Raw genomic sequence first — 17,479 nt, 5'->3', positions numbered from 1 at the left:
TATTATGAGTGTTATGGATTCTTATTATTTAAACAAGTGATTCGAAATTCAAATTCTAACCATTATATGCATGCATGCATGCATGCATATATGTGTGTGTGTATACGAGCACACGCTCATATATGTGTGTGTATTATAGCAATAGAATAAGGAGAAGTCTAGCATTTCTCACCGATACAAAATGTTCAAAAAAAAAAAACACTTTGCTTGACATTTTAGTTGTATACTCTGTCTATTAAAAAAATATGAAGTATTTTTTTAGATGAGATGTTAAAAAAATAAGACATTTTAAGTTTTTTAAGGTGCAATTAATAATATTTTTTTCAAAAATACCCTTAATTAAGAGTATAATTAATAAGATTTTTCAATTAAGATATCATATTAAATAAGGTAAACATAGAAAGAGTATGTAATTTTAAAATTAATTAACTAACTTATTAGGGGTGTGATTGATCTATTAAAAGTGAATTATAATATTAGATAGAGGGAATATACTGTACTACTTTTTACAAAACATTTACAAATGCAAGGCAGCGTAAATTATTTTATGACTTGAGTAGATGGCAACAATATACTCTTCTAATCCTATTTATAAAATAGAAAAAGAAGATTAATTTTAGTCCTATTTATAGAGCATTTCACTATTTTTTATGTTCTTATTTACCTTTCTATCATTATAAGACAAAGTTAATAAGATTTAAGGTTTTTCTTAATGTCGGTAAAATATGTAAGAAGTGACTTATAAATAAGATTAGAAGAAATATATATTATTCCCTCTGGTCCTATTTATAATATGCTTTCTAGAAGTAATTTTTAATCCAAAATATAGGATATCTTGTAATAATTAAATCACTTTTTTTCAATTTTATCTATTCTTAATTAGTTTGAAGGTATTTAACATAGTTATATTATTATTCAAAGTTAAGGATAAAAATGAAAATACATATCATTTTTATATGATATCAAGAAAAAAAATTAAATTTTCTTAAAATACATGAAATGATTGAACGTGTCATATAACAAAGACCAGATGAGGGAGTATATATTAAATGTTTGAAATGAAATGATGAAATTGGGAAGGATTTATACAGTTGTATTGCATATACATCTAAAAGATAAGGCATTATTATTGAGGCCCTTGATGAAATAGTAATTATAACATGAGGCATTATTAAAGACGTTTCCACTTGCTTGCTTTCCGCAGCATTAAGTGGATCTGAGCAACTTACGAGTGAGTAGTTGAATCCCATTAAAATCTTTCCCCACATTTTGCTAAACGTAAATCATAATTTTATATGGCCACTTGTTTCTCTCTTAATTAGATTTGACTTTATACATGTGTGTGTATAGTATACTCTCACCTCTAATTAAAACTATATTGAAAACGAAAGAACAAATACGTACGTGGATCCTCTCAACACCATTCAATTCCTTCATTAATAAGTCTCCAAAATTAGATTCCAACCTTTCTTTCATGCTATTCTCTCTTTTTCTATTATAAGTCACTCTTAATATTTTTATTAAAATTAAAAAAATCTTAAATATTATTATTAACTTTATTTAAATATTCAATAAATTTTTAACTTTAACCCTATTAAATATACATACTTTAAAAATTAAATACTCTAACATTTAATAATTCTTTCAACATTTAACAAAGATAAAAAGGTAAAAATACACACAATAATTATTGAAGTGTCTTATAAATAAAATTAAAACAAATATATTCTCTATTCTATAAATAGAAAAAGGAGTACTGTTGTATTTCACCTTCATTCTCATTGCTCTCAAGTCTATTATAAATCTCAGTATGAGGTATAAATATTACCTCCGTGTCTATTTGGTTTTGATGTTTGTGTGTGTGTATTTGTATATATATAGAGTTATTTTTGTAAAATGTATGAATCAATTAATATTTTTTAATACTACCCAAGCAAGAATATTATTAAATACTCTTCGAGTCCTTAATGTAAGACCACGTAGTTTGATAGATTTTTTTGATCGTGAATATAAAACAAACTTCGAATAATTAATGTTTTTTAAATTTTTTCCTTTATTTATTTATTGTCATTTAAATTCCTAACAATAATTCATTATAATCATTAATTACATAAAAAATTAAAACTTAAAGTTATATATATATATATATATATATTATAATTTTAATGATATAACTAATATTTTTTAATAAACACAAAGTTTGTTAACATTGTTTTATATTAAAAAACGAAAGAGTACTGGTTATATATATATATACACACACATATGATTGAGAGGAACAGTAAATAATGTGCATTTAATTAAAGATGTTTCGTGGAAATGTGGGATAATTTTAAGACAATCACCTACTTTTAATTGATTTATTTTCTTTGTATGAATTCACAAAATATGGCTTGTAAATAGAAATAGATAGGGTAAAATACTAAAATTTATAAGAAGGCATGCTCGTTTTTAGAGGCGAAAATATATAAGGTTATATATTATGTTTAGAAACATGAGCTTAACCTAAAAATATTTAAGGTTTATCTTATAGTTCAAACTTGAGCCTAACTAAAGTTTAAACTGATTTGAAAATTTTTTTAAAAGCCTACTTAAAATTAGGCTTTTTAAATAAACTTACATATTGGTTTTAAATGTTTTAAATATACTTTAAAACTATTAAAGCATGCATGTACACAACCTGTTTATGAACTACAATATATGATAATAAAGAGAACTTACTAATTATACTAATTATAATACAATACAATAATAAATTAAGAATATTAAAATCAATATATAAATCTAATATAATTGAAAACATAACCAATAAGCTAAAAATAAAAAGAATATATTGATTAAAACATTAAATGATGAAAAAAGCTAATAAAAAAACCCAAGTAAGGAAGACCTGTACAGTGCTTTTGAGTTTTGATTCGGAGGAAGAATTAATGAGAAGAAAGGGACCAAAGAAAGGATGGGGACGAAGTCGATTATTTCATAATCCCTAAATTAAATATTATATATATATATATTACATATATTATAAGTTATATATATATAAATAATATATTACATAATAATAATAATAATAATAATAATAATATATGTAAATACGCTGGTTTGTTAGACTCGGAAATTAAGTAGACTTAAAGCAAAGGTCCAAAACTGGTCTAACCTTTTTAATAAATAGGCTAATCCATAACTACTGATTTAGCTTTTAATTAATCAATAAACCAAACTTAATTGATTATGTGCGTATTTTTATGCACGTAGTATGAATTCATATTAATGTTACATTGACGAATATATAATATATATATATATTCAAATTCATACTAGTATAAATTAATTCAATTTATTTTTAAGTCACTTTCAAAAATTTTCATCGAAACTTTAAAAGTCATTAATTATTAATTATATTTTATGTAGAAAACAAAAGTCTACTTTCTTACATAAACATTGAATATGGTTAAAAAAATAGTAAATAATCGATATATGTGGTGTTAGATTGAGAGGTATAGCGAAAAATTAAAATTCAAAACTTCAATCACGATCACAGACCGATCGAACTGATTTAAAATAAGGTAGATAAAAGAGTTATTTTTTTATTTTCAAACTTCTCACATGTTTTCTTCAAGTGTTTGGATCTCAAAGCTAACAATATAAATATACTTTTTTTATAATATCCACACGAACAGCTTTTCAATACGAACAGCGTGCTAGCGCTCTTTGTATCTAATGTCTGTTTGTTCATCAATCAAATGCTCCTTTTGTTTCTGAGGTATTTTCATGATGGCTCTTAAAGTTTTGCTATCAAGAGACTCACTTATGATACCCTATTTATCTTATATAAATTGGGATTTTTGTCTTTTCTTATGAGTCCAAAAAATTTAATTAAATTTATCTTATAGATTTAATCTATAATATCATATTAATTTAAATTTATCTCATAAATTTAAATTATAGAACTAATATAATATTTTCTTATATCATGTTAGTAATTAAATTTAATTTATTATATAAAACTAAATTTTAAAACTAACATAACATAACATAACATAACATAACATAATATAATATAATATAATATAATATATCATATATACTTATTATATTATATATATATATATATATATTTATCAGATAAATATTCAAATGCATATATATATATATATAAAAAAAACTTGTTTACCCTAGATAAAGCATTTATATTTATTGAATCTAAATACACTTCAGATTTAATGAACTTGAACATTATAGCTTGAGATAGGCTATTCTTATATGCAATCCTGTAGACCCATATGAAGTTGGTAGTAGGCCGATAATGCTACAAGCTCACATGTTATAAGTAGCCTCTAACGAGACATTATAATTACCTAATTCATATAGAGATCAATGATCCAATGTAATCTATCATAAAATCGTATCACATCCCTTATGTCACGCAATATTTTAATCAAGTGTGAGATACGAAATTGACATTCTCCTTTACCTGACTAATACTTTCTCAATCTTTGAGTAGACTGACTATAACAATAAAAAAATCCTTTTTATTGTAGTATGACCATATATTTTTTCAGCCTTTCTCATCGAGAGGCCCAGCAATATCTCTCAATTAATGTGAGAGATAAATTTTATTTTGAGCACTCATATTCTCTACATAAATATTACTAAACTTAAGTATAACCTTTATGATCACTCAATTAAAGGTGACTTTTGATAAGTCAAAGTTTAGTAGTCATCATATAAGAATCCATGATGATCTCAAATCAAAGGGCTTAATGACATGATTACATATGAAATAATCTTATGACTTATATAATATATCTTTTTTATAGCAGGTCGGTCCAACACTCAAATCCTTTCAAATGCCTATGTCTTTGATTTATATCTCTATAATTAATCAAAGTTATACTAATCTTGTTTCATCTATGATCCCTCATAGATACCGACCAAAAATATTTAAGATAATTACTATAGTTTTTTTAAGGATACAATTATCATAGTGAATATGCAATTAATATGATAACATAAGAGAAATTTATTAAATAACAATATTCTTAGTATAATGATTGATCCTAACGCACAATTCCTAATAGTGGTGTCTAATAAATGAAAAGGACCGTAAAATCTCTTCTTCAAGTGTTTGATAAATAGAACAGAAGGAAGTAATGCTTGGAGAAATAATGTATAACATATATGTAGCAAAATCAAAAAAGCATACCCAAACATGTATACCTTTCCAATCATATATACAGTTGTGTTTAGTTAAAAAAAATCAAATATCCCTTTAATTTCTAATGTCATAAACAAAAAAATAAGGCATAATCACATCCAAGGACTCATCAAAAAAATTATTTGCAAATAAAAATTAACAACAACTTTTATTTGAGAAATAACAAGTCATATTTTTATTTTAACATCAATTCATTTTGTATTAGTTTTTGTCCGCAAATAATTTTTTTAAATAGTCCTTTAAATATGATTCTCTCAAAAAATATAATATAAAAAGAACTTAATTCTTGTCATTTAGAATCTGTTTGAAATGGAAAGAAAATAAAGATGAGAAAAAAAATTAAGAGAGACAACCAGAAGGGGCAAAAACGTAATTTCGACCTTGCTTCCCCCACTATTTTCCTTCTTGAAGAGAGAAACAGACTTGACGTCAGGACAAGGGAATGCAATTTCTTCTACTTTTTCCCCTTAATTTTCCCCCCAATTGTTAATCAGAATTACTTATAACTTAATCTATATATAAGATTGTAAAGGACAAATATATATCTATATATATATAGGAGATAAAGTTTTAATGTCTTACTCCCTTGTCTCTATATATATAGTACTTTGTAAAAATTTATTTTGTTTTTAAATAAAATAAATATCATGATATTTTTGAATAATTAAATAATTTTATCGCTGTCTTAAAAAGGGAAGGAAATGTTAATTGTGTGTTTTATTTCCTATCACCATTATGTTAATTGTGATATTATTAGAGATAAAATTGAAAAATTGTTGTGGTTTTATGTGCTTTCAACTAATAATAAATTTTTATTGATACGCAAAATTTAATTAAAAATACTTTATATACAATGATGGATAAAGTATTTGGTTATAAATATAAAGCAAATATATGATAATTATTTTTTTAATATTATCACAGCTCTCCTTTGGCACCAAGTTATTATCAGCAAATTTTTAATTTTTAGATACATTTTATTGTGATAATTAATTTTAGTGAAGGGAAAAGCTATAAGTCAAACAAAAAAAAGTTTTTTTTACAAGTTTAAAGCTAAGAAAAATGACAACAAAATCTCTTTAAATTATGTAAATGATATTTTGATCCCTCAAATGCCATACTTTTCTTAAAGTTTCTATAAACGTTTCTGTCATTAAAAATTAATATAAATAATTAAATTATTTTTCATTCAAATATTAATTGTCATTCATAAGTTTTATTTAAGATTCATAACTTTTTTTTTAAATCATAAGAATTTAACAGTAATCCATAAGTTTGTATTTAAAATTTTGATATTCTTTAAGTGTTGAAAATATTAAATGTCATTAATAAATTTTGTTTTGAGATTCACAAATTTTCTTTTTAAAATTGTAAGAATTCAATAGCAATTTATAAGTTTAAATTAAGAGAAATTTGATCATTTAATAAGTTTTTAATTTTAGCCCTATTAAATTATATATATTTAAAAAATCAAATACTCTAACATTTAATAATCCTTTCAACATTTAACAAGAGTAAAAAGGTAAAAATACATACAATAATTATTAAGTGTCATATAAATAAAATCAAAACAAATACTTTCTCTGTCCCATAAATAGAATTGGGGAGTTCTGCTGTATTTCACCTTCATTCTCATCGCTCTCAAGTCTCAATAATAAATCTCAATATGAAGTATAAACATTACCTCCGTTTCTATTTGGTTTTGTTGTCTGTATTTACCATATATATATATATATATAAAAGTTATTTTTGTAAATTTTATGAATCAAGAATATTGTTAAATACTTCTCCTAACCTTAACTAAGACCACGAAGTTTGAAAGATTTTTTTGCTCGTGAATATAAAACAAAGTTAGAATAATTAATTTTTTTTAATTTTATCCCTTATATAATTATTTATTTCCATTTGAATTCGTAAAAAATAATTTATTATAATCATTAATTACGTAGAAAAGTAAAACTAAAAAGTTATATATATATATATATATATACAAATTTTATAATTTTAATGATATAACTAATATTTTTTAATAAGCACAAAGTTTGTTAACTTCATTTTATATTAAAAAAATGAAATAGTACTAATTATATACTCCCTCATTCAAAAATATGAGACATTTTTAACTAAATCTTATCCCCTAATAAAATAATTACCTACTTTTAAACTAACTTATATCTTTTTATATTTACCCCTATTAAATACCCTACAATAAATATAAAGTCATTCATTAATATCTCAAAAGACTAAAAATGTTATCATTTTTGAACATCCAACTTCTTAAAAAATATCTTATATTTTTGAATGGAGGAAGTATATGATAGAGGGAGGGATTGAGAGGAATAGTAAATGATTTGCATTCAATTAAAGATGTTTTGTGGAATTGTGGATAATTTTGAGACATTCGACTACTTTTAATTGATTTTTCTTTGCATGAATTCACAAAATATGGCTTGTAAATAGAAATAGGCAAAGTAAAATACTAGAATTTATAAGAAGGTACAGTTGTTTCTAAGGGTGAAAAAATGTTAACCCAAGTAAAGTTTTAGTTAAATAAGCCATGAGCCGGCATGATATGTTAAAAGCATAAACTTGGCCTTAAACCTTTTTAAGGCTTTTTTTCATGTCTCAAATTTAAACCTACCTAAAGTCTAAACTGACTTGGAAGCCTTTTAAAAAAATAGATTTACATATCAGTTTTAAATATTTCAAATATATTTTAAAACTATTAAAGCAATACATGCACAACTTGTTTATAACTATAATATATAATAATAAAGAGAAATTATCAATTATAGTACAATACAACAATAAATTAAGAATATTAAAATCAATATAAATCTAATATACTTGAAAACATAACCAATAAACTAGAAATAAAAAGAATAAATTGAATAAAAAATGAAATGATGAAACTGATATATCATCAATTTATTATACAAAAGCTAATAAAAAACACAGGCAAGAAATAACTTGTATAGTGCTTTCGAGTTTTGATTCGAAGGAAGAACAAGAAAAAAAGGGCCAAAGAAAGGTAGAGGGGCGAAGTTGATTATTTCATGGTCACTAAATTAAATATTATATGTATATATATATATATAATATCACTAAATTAAATATAATACTACTGATTTAGCTTTTAGTTAGTCAATAAACCAAACTCAATTGATTATGTGTATATTTTTCTACATGTAATATTAATTCATATTAATGTTACGTTGACAAATATCTATATTCATATACATATAAGTATAAGTTATTCCAGTTTATTTTTAAGTCACTTTCAAAATTTTTCATGGAAAATTTAAAAGTCATTAATTATTAATTATATTTTATCTAGAAAACAAAAATCTACTTTCTCACATAAACATTGAATATGGTTAAAAGAGAAAAACAGTAAATAATCAATATATGTGGTGTCTTATATATATATGAAAAGCACCATAAAGTCCCTTCTCCAAGTGTTTTATAAACAGAACATAAGGAAGTCATGACTTGGAGAAATAATGTATAACATACATGTAGCAAAATCAAAAAGGTATACTCAAACATGTATATCTTTCCAATCATATATACAGTTGTGTTTAGAAAAAAAAATGAAATATCCCTTTAATTTCTAATGTTATGAACAAAAAAATAATAATATCAGAAAAACTTAATTCTTTCCATTTAGAATCTGTTTGAAACGGATAGAAAATAAAAGGAGAAAAAAAAATTAAGAGAGACAACTAGAAGGGGGAAAAAATGTATTTTTCACCCTTGCTCCCCCCTCCAAAAAATTTCCTTCTTCAAGAGAGAAAAAACTTAATGTTAGGATAAGGGAATGCAATTTTCTTCTATTTTGTTCCCTTAATTTTCCCCTGCCTATTTTTCTTTCATTCCAAAGGAAGAGATTGAGTCAGAATTACAAGGAATAATAAATACTAATTTGCGTCAATAGTATGAGAAAGTTGTAAAGGACAAAGCCCATATACTGCCTCTTATCCTAATTATAAGAGATAAAGTTTTAATGTCTTATCCTGTCACTCCTATATTTATATAAGGTGTTTTGTAAATTTTTATTTTTTTAAATAAAAGAGGTATCATAATATTTTTAAGTAATTAGACAACTTTATCTTTGTCTTAAAAATAGAAGAAAATATTAATTATGTGCTTTATTACCTACCACTATAATATTAATTGTGACATTATTAGATGTAAAATTGAAAAATTGTTGTGGTTTTATGTGCTTTCAACTAGTAATAAATTTTTATTGGTAGATTCAATTAAAAACAATTTATATATAAGGATGGATAAAGTATTTGGTTCTAAATATAAACCAAAGATATAGTAATTATTATTTTTTCAATATTATCACAACTCCTTTATGGCACCAAGTTATTATTAGAAAACTTTTAATTTTTAGATACTCCCTCCATTCAAAAATGTAAGGCATTTTTTAAAGAGTTTGATATTAAAAAATGTAAGGCATTTTTAGTCTTTTGAAGTGTAATCATTTCCTTTTTTTAAAAGTGTCCCTATTAATAGTAACTTTATATTTATTATAGAGTGTTTAATAAGAGTAACTATGAAAAGATAGAATTAATTTAAAAGTAAGTAATTACTTTATTGAGAAGTGAAATTCAGTTAAAAATGTCTTACATTTTTAAATAAAGGAAGTACATTTTATTGTGATAGTTAATTTTAGTGAAGGGCAAAGCTGTAAAGTCAAATATTTTTACAAATATTTTTTTACAAGTTTAAAGTTATTAACTGCATTCTTTAATAAAATAAAATTAATTAACTTTACCTTATAATTAGGACATTAGAAAATATATGATTTAATTTTGAGTCTGTTGTTGGGGATTTTTTTTTTTAATTTTTTGTGTGGGGATCAAAGTGTTAGTGGTTGAATTATAAAATCCCATAACTTCAATTGGATGGGAGGGAAGTAGTTATATGTTTCTTTTCTCTGAAATAAAAAAGCATCATGAGACGCACAGTATTCATGAATTCACAAAAGCCACACAAATCCTTGTAGGTAGATCATCACCATAATCTCGATAGTCTGCATGAGGCAACCCCAAAAGAAGACGTTGCTTTCCCAGTTTGAGGTGTGTAATTAACCAAATCCAACTGTACCCTTCTTCAGTATTGTTTCTGCGAACCAAGAAAAGAAGGCCAATTTAATATTTGGATGTAAATAGTTAAGTGTCATGTCGTGGCCACACATAAAAAAGACATTGGTAATTTAAGTGACAGCCGAAAGTTATGGTTCAGAGAGGGTGAGAAGGTAGCAAGCATGTATTAATTATTAGCCCTATAAATGGACGAAGGCAAGAGCTCTGAACAGTCTCTGCAATATATATAATTTGTTCATTCTGGGTTTAAGAGATATATATATACACTACCCAGATCAGCAAGTGATCGTTAATGCAGAGAGAGTTTATACCGTAAGGCTTAAGTAGAGCGATTTGATCCACAAAGATTCAAGCATTTTGGGTAAGATGGGTGTGCTATGGTGGAGGCTGATTCTTGATCTTCTACTTTCCGGGATTCTCTTCTCTCTTCAACCTGCTTGCGCCTCCTTCCACAAAGGTGTGTTTGTGTGTGTGTATTTTTTCTATATCTTGTTCCTTCTCTTGTCTTGTCGCTGAGATTTATCTGTAATGTTTGATCATTTAATTAGAATGCGACATGGTTTATTAATTACTCTATAGTTAATTTTCTTTCTCGTACAAGACTCCCACTTGGATCGTTATTAGGCGAAGCTCCATGCAGATGATGAGCAGTTCCTGGAATTCAGTTCATGACAGTCTGCTACAAAACTTGTTTGATTTCCTTATGTTTGAGAGCCTTTTTTTTTTTTAATTTACAGTATAATGCTTGCTCCATATCAAATTATAGAATACTTTTAGATAAATAATACACACCAATAAAGCTCATTTTATATACTTTACAATATAAACATTTAAAAATGCCTTCCATTTAATATTTTCTTGGTAAAAAAATACCCCACTCTTATATTTATAGGGTAGAGAGAAAATTAATTTTAGTCCTATTCGTAGGGCATTTTACTATTTTGTGTTTATCTTACCTATTTGCTCTTATTAAATGCTAGAAAAAATTATTAAAAATAGTTCTTTTTGTCTATATTAAGGGATAAAAGTGAAAGCTTATTAAATTTTTTTATAGGGTTAATAAAATTTAATATTTTTCTTGATTCTGATAAAACATGTTGAAAATAATGACTTAAAAATAAAACCAAAGGGAGTATTAAAAAGAGGAGAATATATAGGAAGAATAATATTAAAAAAATATTATTAATGAAACCTTATTTTTATTAAAGTATCTTATATTTTGATATTCTAAATCTCTCCAAAAATGTCTTATAATTTGAAATGAGATAGTAAGTTTTTTAAAATACATGAAAATATTTGAAATATATTATAACAATGATCGGAGGACTAGTTAAAAAAAAAGTTCTTTTTTTATAATGGCCTTTTACATTGATTTAAAAAACCAGTGCTAAAAATATTTCTAAGCTATGTAAAAAGTTTATCCTGTTTTTGAAGCCGCGCAGTGAAAGGTATGTTTGATTTTCAATTTTCATTCTCCAAAAGTTTATTTGGAAGAAACAATTATTTATTAAATTTGATAAAAATAAATCTTAAATGTAATTTAAATGTATTTTTAAAGAAAACCCATACAAAATCAAACTAGTGTATGGAGGAGAAATTGACTTCATATTCTCTTGACTGTGAGCACTGGGTATATATCCAGAAAATTGTGACTTATGTTTTCTGTATTTTTTATCAATCCTCATCTTTTATTACTGAATATGGTGGTTGATGAAAGTCTAATTTAACTTTGTTTGAGGTAGATACTTGGTTTGCATTGTCCTTAGTTCCTTTTGAATATATGTTTTCCTTTTTAGATTAAAAATAAGTTTATTAAGAAGTAAAAATTCAGCTGGGAAGGGGTATGCGGGGTAGCTAGAATAATGGGGACTTGATGTGCTTACAGCTGTATACATACTAATGCTAATAAATATCTACCAGAATCTGTAGGCATTTAATAATGGAAGCAACTCTTGTGTAAATGAAATAGTTTTAATAGTTTTACATTTAGGTTATTTTTAAATTTCATCTCTATTTTATTTTTAAATAAAAATATTTTTTTTTACAGTTGTGTATGTTTTTTTTTAATACATTACATTTAACTCTTGTAAGTTCTTGACATTAATCTCCTTTGCTACTTTGACCCAAAAACAAAAACAAAAAAAAAACAAAATCTCTTGCTACCACAATCAACCATAACGAATTACTATTATTGATCAATTTTTATATAAAAAGGAAATATAAAAAGGAATTTTGATATATTAATTATTTATCTTGATCTATCCATCAAATTCCCTTTTATTTTATCCCCACTTGACTTCACCTCTATCTCTTTAAAATAGAGGCAAATCTGAAACTTTTAAATTTAATATTTTTATTTTTATTTTATTTTATATTTTTAAAATAAAAATATATACAAATTATAAAAAAATTTAATAAATAAACGTATCAATTTGACTGTTCAAATTTAATATGAATTATCCAAATTTAATATTAAAATTTTATATTTTTTATTTAAAAAATATAAATTAAAAATAAAAAATAAAAAAAATTAAATATTTAGATAGTCCAGATTTGTCTCTATCTTGGTGAAGGGAAGCTGACTCCCGCTCAGACACCCCAAAGAACATGACCTATCACTAATCTTTTCAAATTTGTTTTTGGAAAACAAAAGCCCGAAAAAAAAAAAAAACCATACAATTACAAAAAGGATAATACTAAAAATGGAGTATGATATGAATAGTAATCAGGTTCAATCTCTGAACGCACAAAAAAACAAAGAATGAAACGAAATATACACATGCCCACAAAAACAAACATACTCCCATAACACTACGATATAGAGTATTTTATTTTTTTAAAGTCTTACTTAATTTAAAATATAAAGTATTGAATAATTTTTGTAATTAAATTTTTAACTATATATCTACTTCATTTATTACTCTTTTTTAAAAAATAATAATTAAAATTTTAATTTTTATTATTAAGGTACTTATAAAAAATATTTAAGAAGATATAATTAAAAAGGTATAATTTTTTTAAAAAAATTAGGTTTTAATTGATATTTTTTGAAAACTTTAAATTAATTATTAATGATAGTTTATACAGTGATATGGAGAAAGAATATGAATGTATGTATGTATGTTGAGAATTTGGGATATGACATTGACGATGACTGGCAAATAGATGTAAATTAAGGTAGGGCCTCAGGTGAGATTGAAATTGAAATGGTGAGGTCGATGCAGGTGGGAATGAGTACAGTTTCACGAAGGATGCAAGGTCAGCTCCAGATGCATCATACTACGACTACATCGTCATCGGTGGAGGCACCGCAGGATGCCCTTTGGCCGCCACTCTCTCCCAAAACTCCACTGTCTTGCTGCTTGAACGCGGCGGCTCCCCCTACGGCAACCCTAACATCACGGAGGCCGTAGCCTTCGGCGCTGCCATCTCTGATTTGAGCCCCACGTCCCCGGCTCAACGCTTCATATCGGAAGATGGTGTCATCAACTCCAGAGCTCGCGTTCTCGGCGGCGGAAGCTGCATTAACGCCGGTTTCTACTCTCGCGCTAGCCCTCACTATGTCAGGTATAGGTGAAACCGTTCAGTTTACTCAGAGTTAATTAATTTTTATGAAATTCAATTTAATTTAGTTTTATTTTTAATTTAATTTGGTTTGGTTAAAATTTAAATTAAATTTTAATACACTTATTTAATTTTTTTTATTTTTATAATGATGCTATGTATTAAAATTAAATTTAATTCTTTTTAACTTTTTTTATAAATAGAGATATAAAAATATAATAAATTTCAATGTGATAACGATAATTAATCATAAAAATTAATATAAATTTTTAAGATTAAAATTATTTAATATTATGCATTTTCATTCAAGTCTTTTGAAAATATTTATTTATGTATCTATATTTTAATAAATAATAAAAAATTTATTATACAAAATTTAAAACAAAATACTTCTTGTAGATAAATGGTTATATATTTTATAAATAAATAAATAGTATTTTTTAATCAAGTTTGGTGTGGTTTGATTTGGTTTTTAGTATTCAAAACTGAACTTGAACCAAATCAATCAATTTTCATATCATAAAAATCGAAACAGACTTGATTGTTGTTTGGTTTTAATTGATTTCTTTCGGTTTGAATTGGTTTGGATCGGTCTTTTTAATTTAAATCGAATTTAAACACCCTTAATTAGGTAATAATAAATGTACTATATCAACAGACATATATTGCAAATGCGTTTCATTAATTCAACAAAAAACTACAATCAAAGATGTTCGATTATTGCAAATAACCGATCAAGACTAGTTTAATTAAATTTTACAATCATGTCCATTTATAATTTTAAAATTAATATTTTGGCAAAGGGAAAACTTATATCTATATATATATAATCTTATATATTTAAGATGCTTGTTTTTAATTAAAACAAGACATGTGTATTGTTTATAAATTATTTATTAACACATTAAACTTTATTGTTTTAATTTGATTGGATAAAAATATATTAAATATATAAGATTAAAGATTTATGTCTTGCCCATTTTGTTGAAAGTCCTCCTTCCCTTCGAAAAACAAAAAACAAAAAAGAAGAGATTTAGTTGAAGGGAATTATAAAATAACTTTATTTAAGTTAAAAATATTTTTACTATTAAGCTTGTAAATACTGAAATCATTTTAGTTGGAATGAAACTTTTGTTGATGATGGGGGTTATAAAATCACATTATTTGAATTGGAATTTTTTTTTTTTTTACTTTAGACTTCAAAAAATTGATCACTAGAATTGAATTTGGCCAATATAAAATTTGTTAAAGGTTAAATTATTTTAATTTGGTTGGAAATTTTAGTGAAAGGAAATTATGAAATCCCTTTGTTTTTCAATTGAAAATTCTTTTACTAATTGGGTCATTTTAGTCAAATTCCTATTTTTAAAACCTTTTTGGTTTTTGTTTTTTGTTTTAAAAAGACCATGATCCTAATTGGTTATTTGTCATATTTAGAGGTGCTATTTTCTCTTAATTCAATTCGCGCGCGCACCATCAGAGTGTAATTTACGGAAAGAATGATATGAAAGGGATTGGGAAATGAATTGTCAGGGCAGCAGGATGGGAGGGGAAATCAGTCAACGAGTCATACGAGTGGGTGGAGAAGGTGGTCGCCTTCCAGCCTGTCATGAGCAACTGGCAATCCGCCGTCAGGGACGGCCTCATCCAAAGCGGCGTCGTTCCTTACAATGGCTTCACTTACGATCACATCAACGGCACCAAAGTCGGCGGCACCATCTTCGACCCCCACGGCCACCGCCACACCGCCGCTGACCTTCTCCGATACGCCAATCCCTCACAAATCACCGTCCTTCTCCATGCCACCGTCCATAAGATCCTATTCCCTAGTCCATCCAAAGGTCCGTACGTCGTCCATCCATTTCTTTCTCACCTTCATCTTTTATCATTATCTTCATTTTTTTTCCCTTTTAAATTCTGAGTTCTGAAACTGAACAGGCAAATCAAAAGCCAGGGTGGCTCGTGGAGTCATTTTCAGGGACTCGTTGGGGATGAAGCATAGGGCATATCTGAAGAATGGGCCTAAGAACGAGATCATCGTATCAGCTGGGGCTCTGGGAAGCCCACAACTTCTGATGTTGAGTGGTATTGGGCCTCAGGCCCACCTTAAGGCCCATAACATTACTGTGGTCCTGGACCAACCTTTTGTAGGCAAGGGCATGTCCGATAACCCCATGAACGCCGTCTTCATCCCGTCTCCGATCCCCGTCGAGATCTCCCTCCTTAGCACCGTCGGCATCACTAGCTTTGGCTCGTTCATCGAAGCTGCAAGCGGCGAGAATTTCGCCTCTGGTTCTTCCAAAGACTATGGAATGTTCTCTCCCAGGGTACTCAATACATTATGTTATCGTCATCTCCATCTCGATATGCGCAGCTAGCTTCTGAATTCTGATCACATTCATGAATCGCAGATCGGTCAGCTATCTAAACTTCCACCGAAGCAGAGGACACCGGAAGCCCTAGCGAAAGCTGCAGAGTTGATGGAGAGCTTAGAGGGGGTAGCGTTTCAAGGAGGATTCATCTTCGAGAAGATAATGGGTCCGATATCAACCGGGCATTTGGAGCTCCGGAACAGAAATCCGAAGGAGAACCCGATGGTGACCTTCAACTACTTTCAGGACCCGAGAGACCTAGAGAGGTGCGTGCAGGGAATAAGCACAATAGAGAAGGTGATAGAGTCGAAGGCGTTCGCGGCATTCCGTTACCAGAATATGCCAGTGGAAATGCTGCTGAACCTGACGGCGAAAGCGCCTGTGAACTTACTGCCCCGTCACGCGAACACGTCGACGTCGTTGGAGCAGTACTGCAGAGATACGGTGATGACCATATGGCACTACCATGGAGGTTGCCAAGTCGGGAAAGTCGTGGACCGTGATTATAAGGTTCTTGGCGTGCAGCGTCTTCGCATAATCGACGGTTCAACCTTCCTGACATCTCCAGGAACGAATCCCCAATCCACTGTCATGATGTTGGGAAGGTATCATCTACGCTCTCAAAATTTCTGTTAATTTCTTACCATGAAGATTCTGAAAGCATTCAATTCGGCCATGTGAATCTATAGACTAACATCATTGAATGGCTTTGCATGGTGCAGGTACATGGGAGTCAAAATGTTGAGACACAGGCTTACGGGTGAGTGATGATGATGATCATGGATGAATGTTGGATTGGAGTAGTCCTTAATTATTTTCTTGTGTTGTTTCTTTAAATTTGATGTTGGGTTGAACGTGTGTGTCACATAATTTTCCCCCGCTCATTCATGTGGATGTCGTGGAGGCGTAATTTTGGGCTTGGCTTCTTCGACTATACATGATTGGTTATAAAAAATAATAAAAAATAAAAAATAAAATTTCTTTAAATTATATAAATAATAATTTAATATCTTAAAATATTATAATTATATTAAAGTTTTTAAAATTTTTTTATCATTAATAACTTTATATAAATTATTAAATTATTTTTATTGAAAATAAATAATTTATAAATTTTGCTTAAATATTCATATCTTTCTTTCTTATATTCACAATAATATAACAATAAATAAAAAATTTAATATATAAAGTTGTGATTTGTTGTAAAT

At 27.1% G+C, this 17,479-nt stretch overlaps 1 protein-coding gene across 2 annotated transcripts; it reads left to right on the top strand.

Moving 5' to 3' along the window:
• The first annotated feature begins 10,547 nt into the window (after positions 1-10,547).
• Positions 10,548-17,207, top strand: LOC129310667 (protein HOTHEAD-like). 2 transcript variants are annotated; one of them, XM_054952576.1, is made up of 6 exons: positions 10,548-10,792; positions 13,560-13,902; positions 15,433-15,740; positions 15,850-16,226; positions 16,311-16,876; positions 16,994-17,207. In XM_054952576.1, the coding sequence occupies exons 1-6, from the start codon at positions 10,702-10,704 to the stop codon at positions 17,037-17,039; spliced, it is 1,731 nt and encodes a 576-aa protein (XP_054808551.1). In that variant the 5' UTR covers positions 10,548-10,701; the 3' UTR covers positions 17,040-17,207. The 2 variants fall into 2 exon arrangements, with proteins under 2 accessions (XP_054808551.1, XP_054808550.1); XM_054952575.1 differs by having other exon boundaries at positions 10,549-10,792; positions 15,838-16,226.
• The last annotated feature ends 272 nt before the right edge of the window (positions 17,208-17,479 follow it).

The sequence above is a fragment of the Prosopis cineraria genome, unplaced genomic scaffold, assembly GCF_029017545.1.
Source record: "Prosopis cineraria cultivar Desert tree isolate PC_DT_omini unplaced genomic scaffold, ASM2901754v1 PC5, whole genome shotgun sequence".
Classification (NCBI taxonomy): Eukaryota; Viridiplantae; Streptophyta; class Magnoliopsida; order Fabales; family Fabaceae; genus Prosopis; species Prosopis cineraria.
Note: the sequence above shows the minus strand (reverse complement) of the source record. Positions and strands in the feature narration are given on the sequence as shown.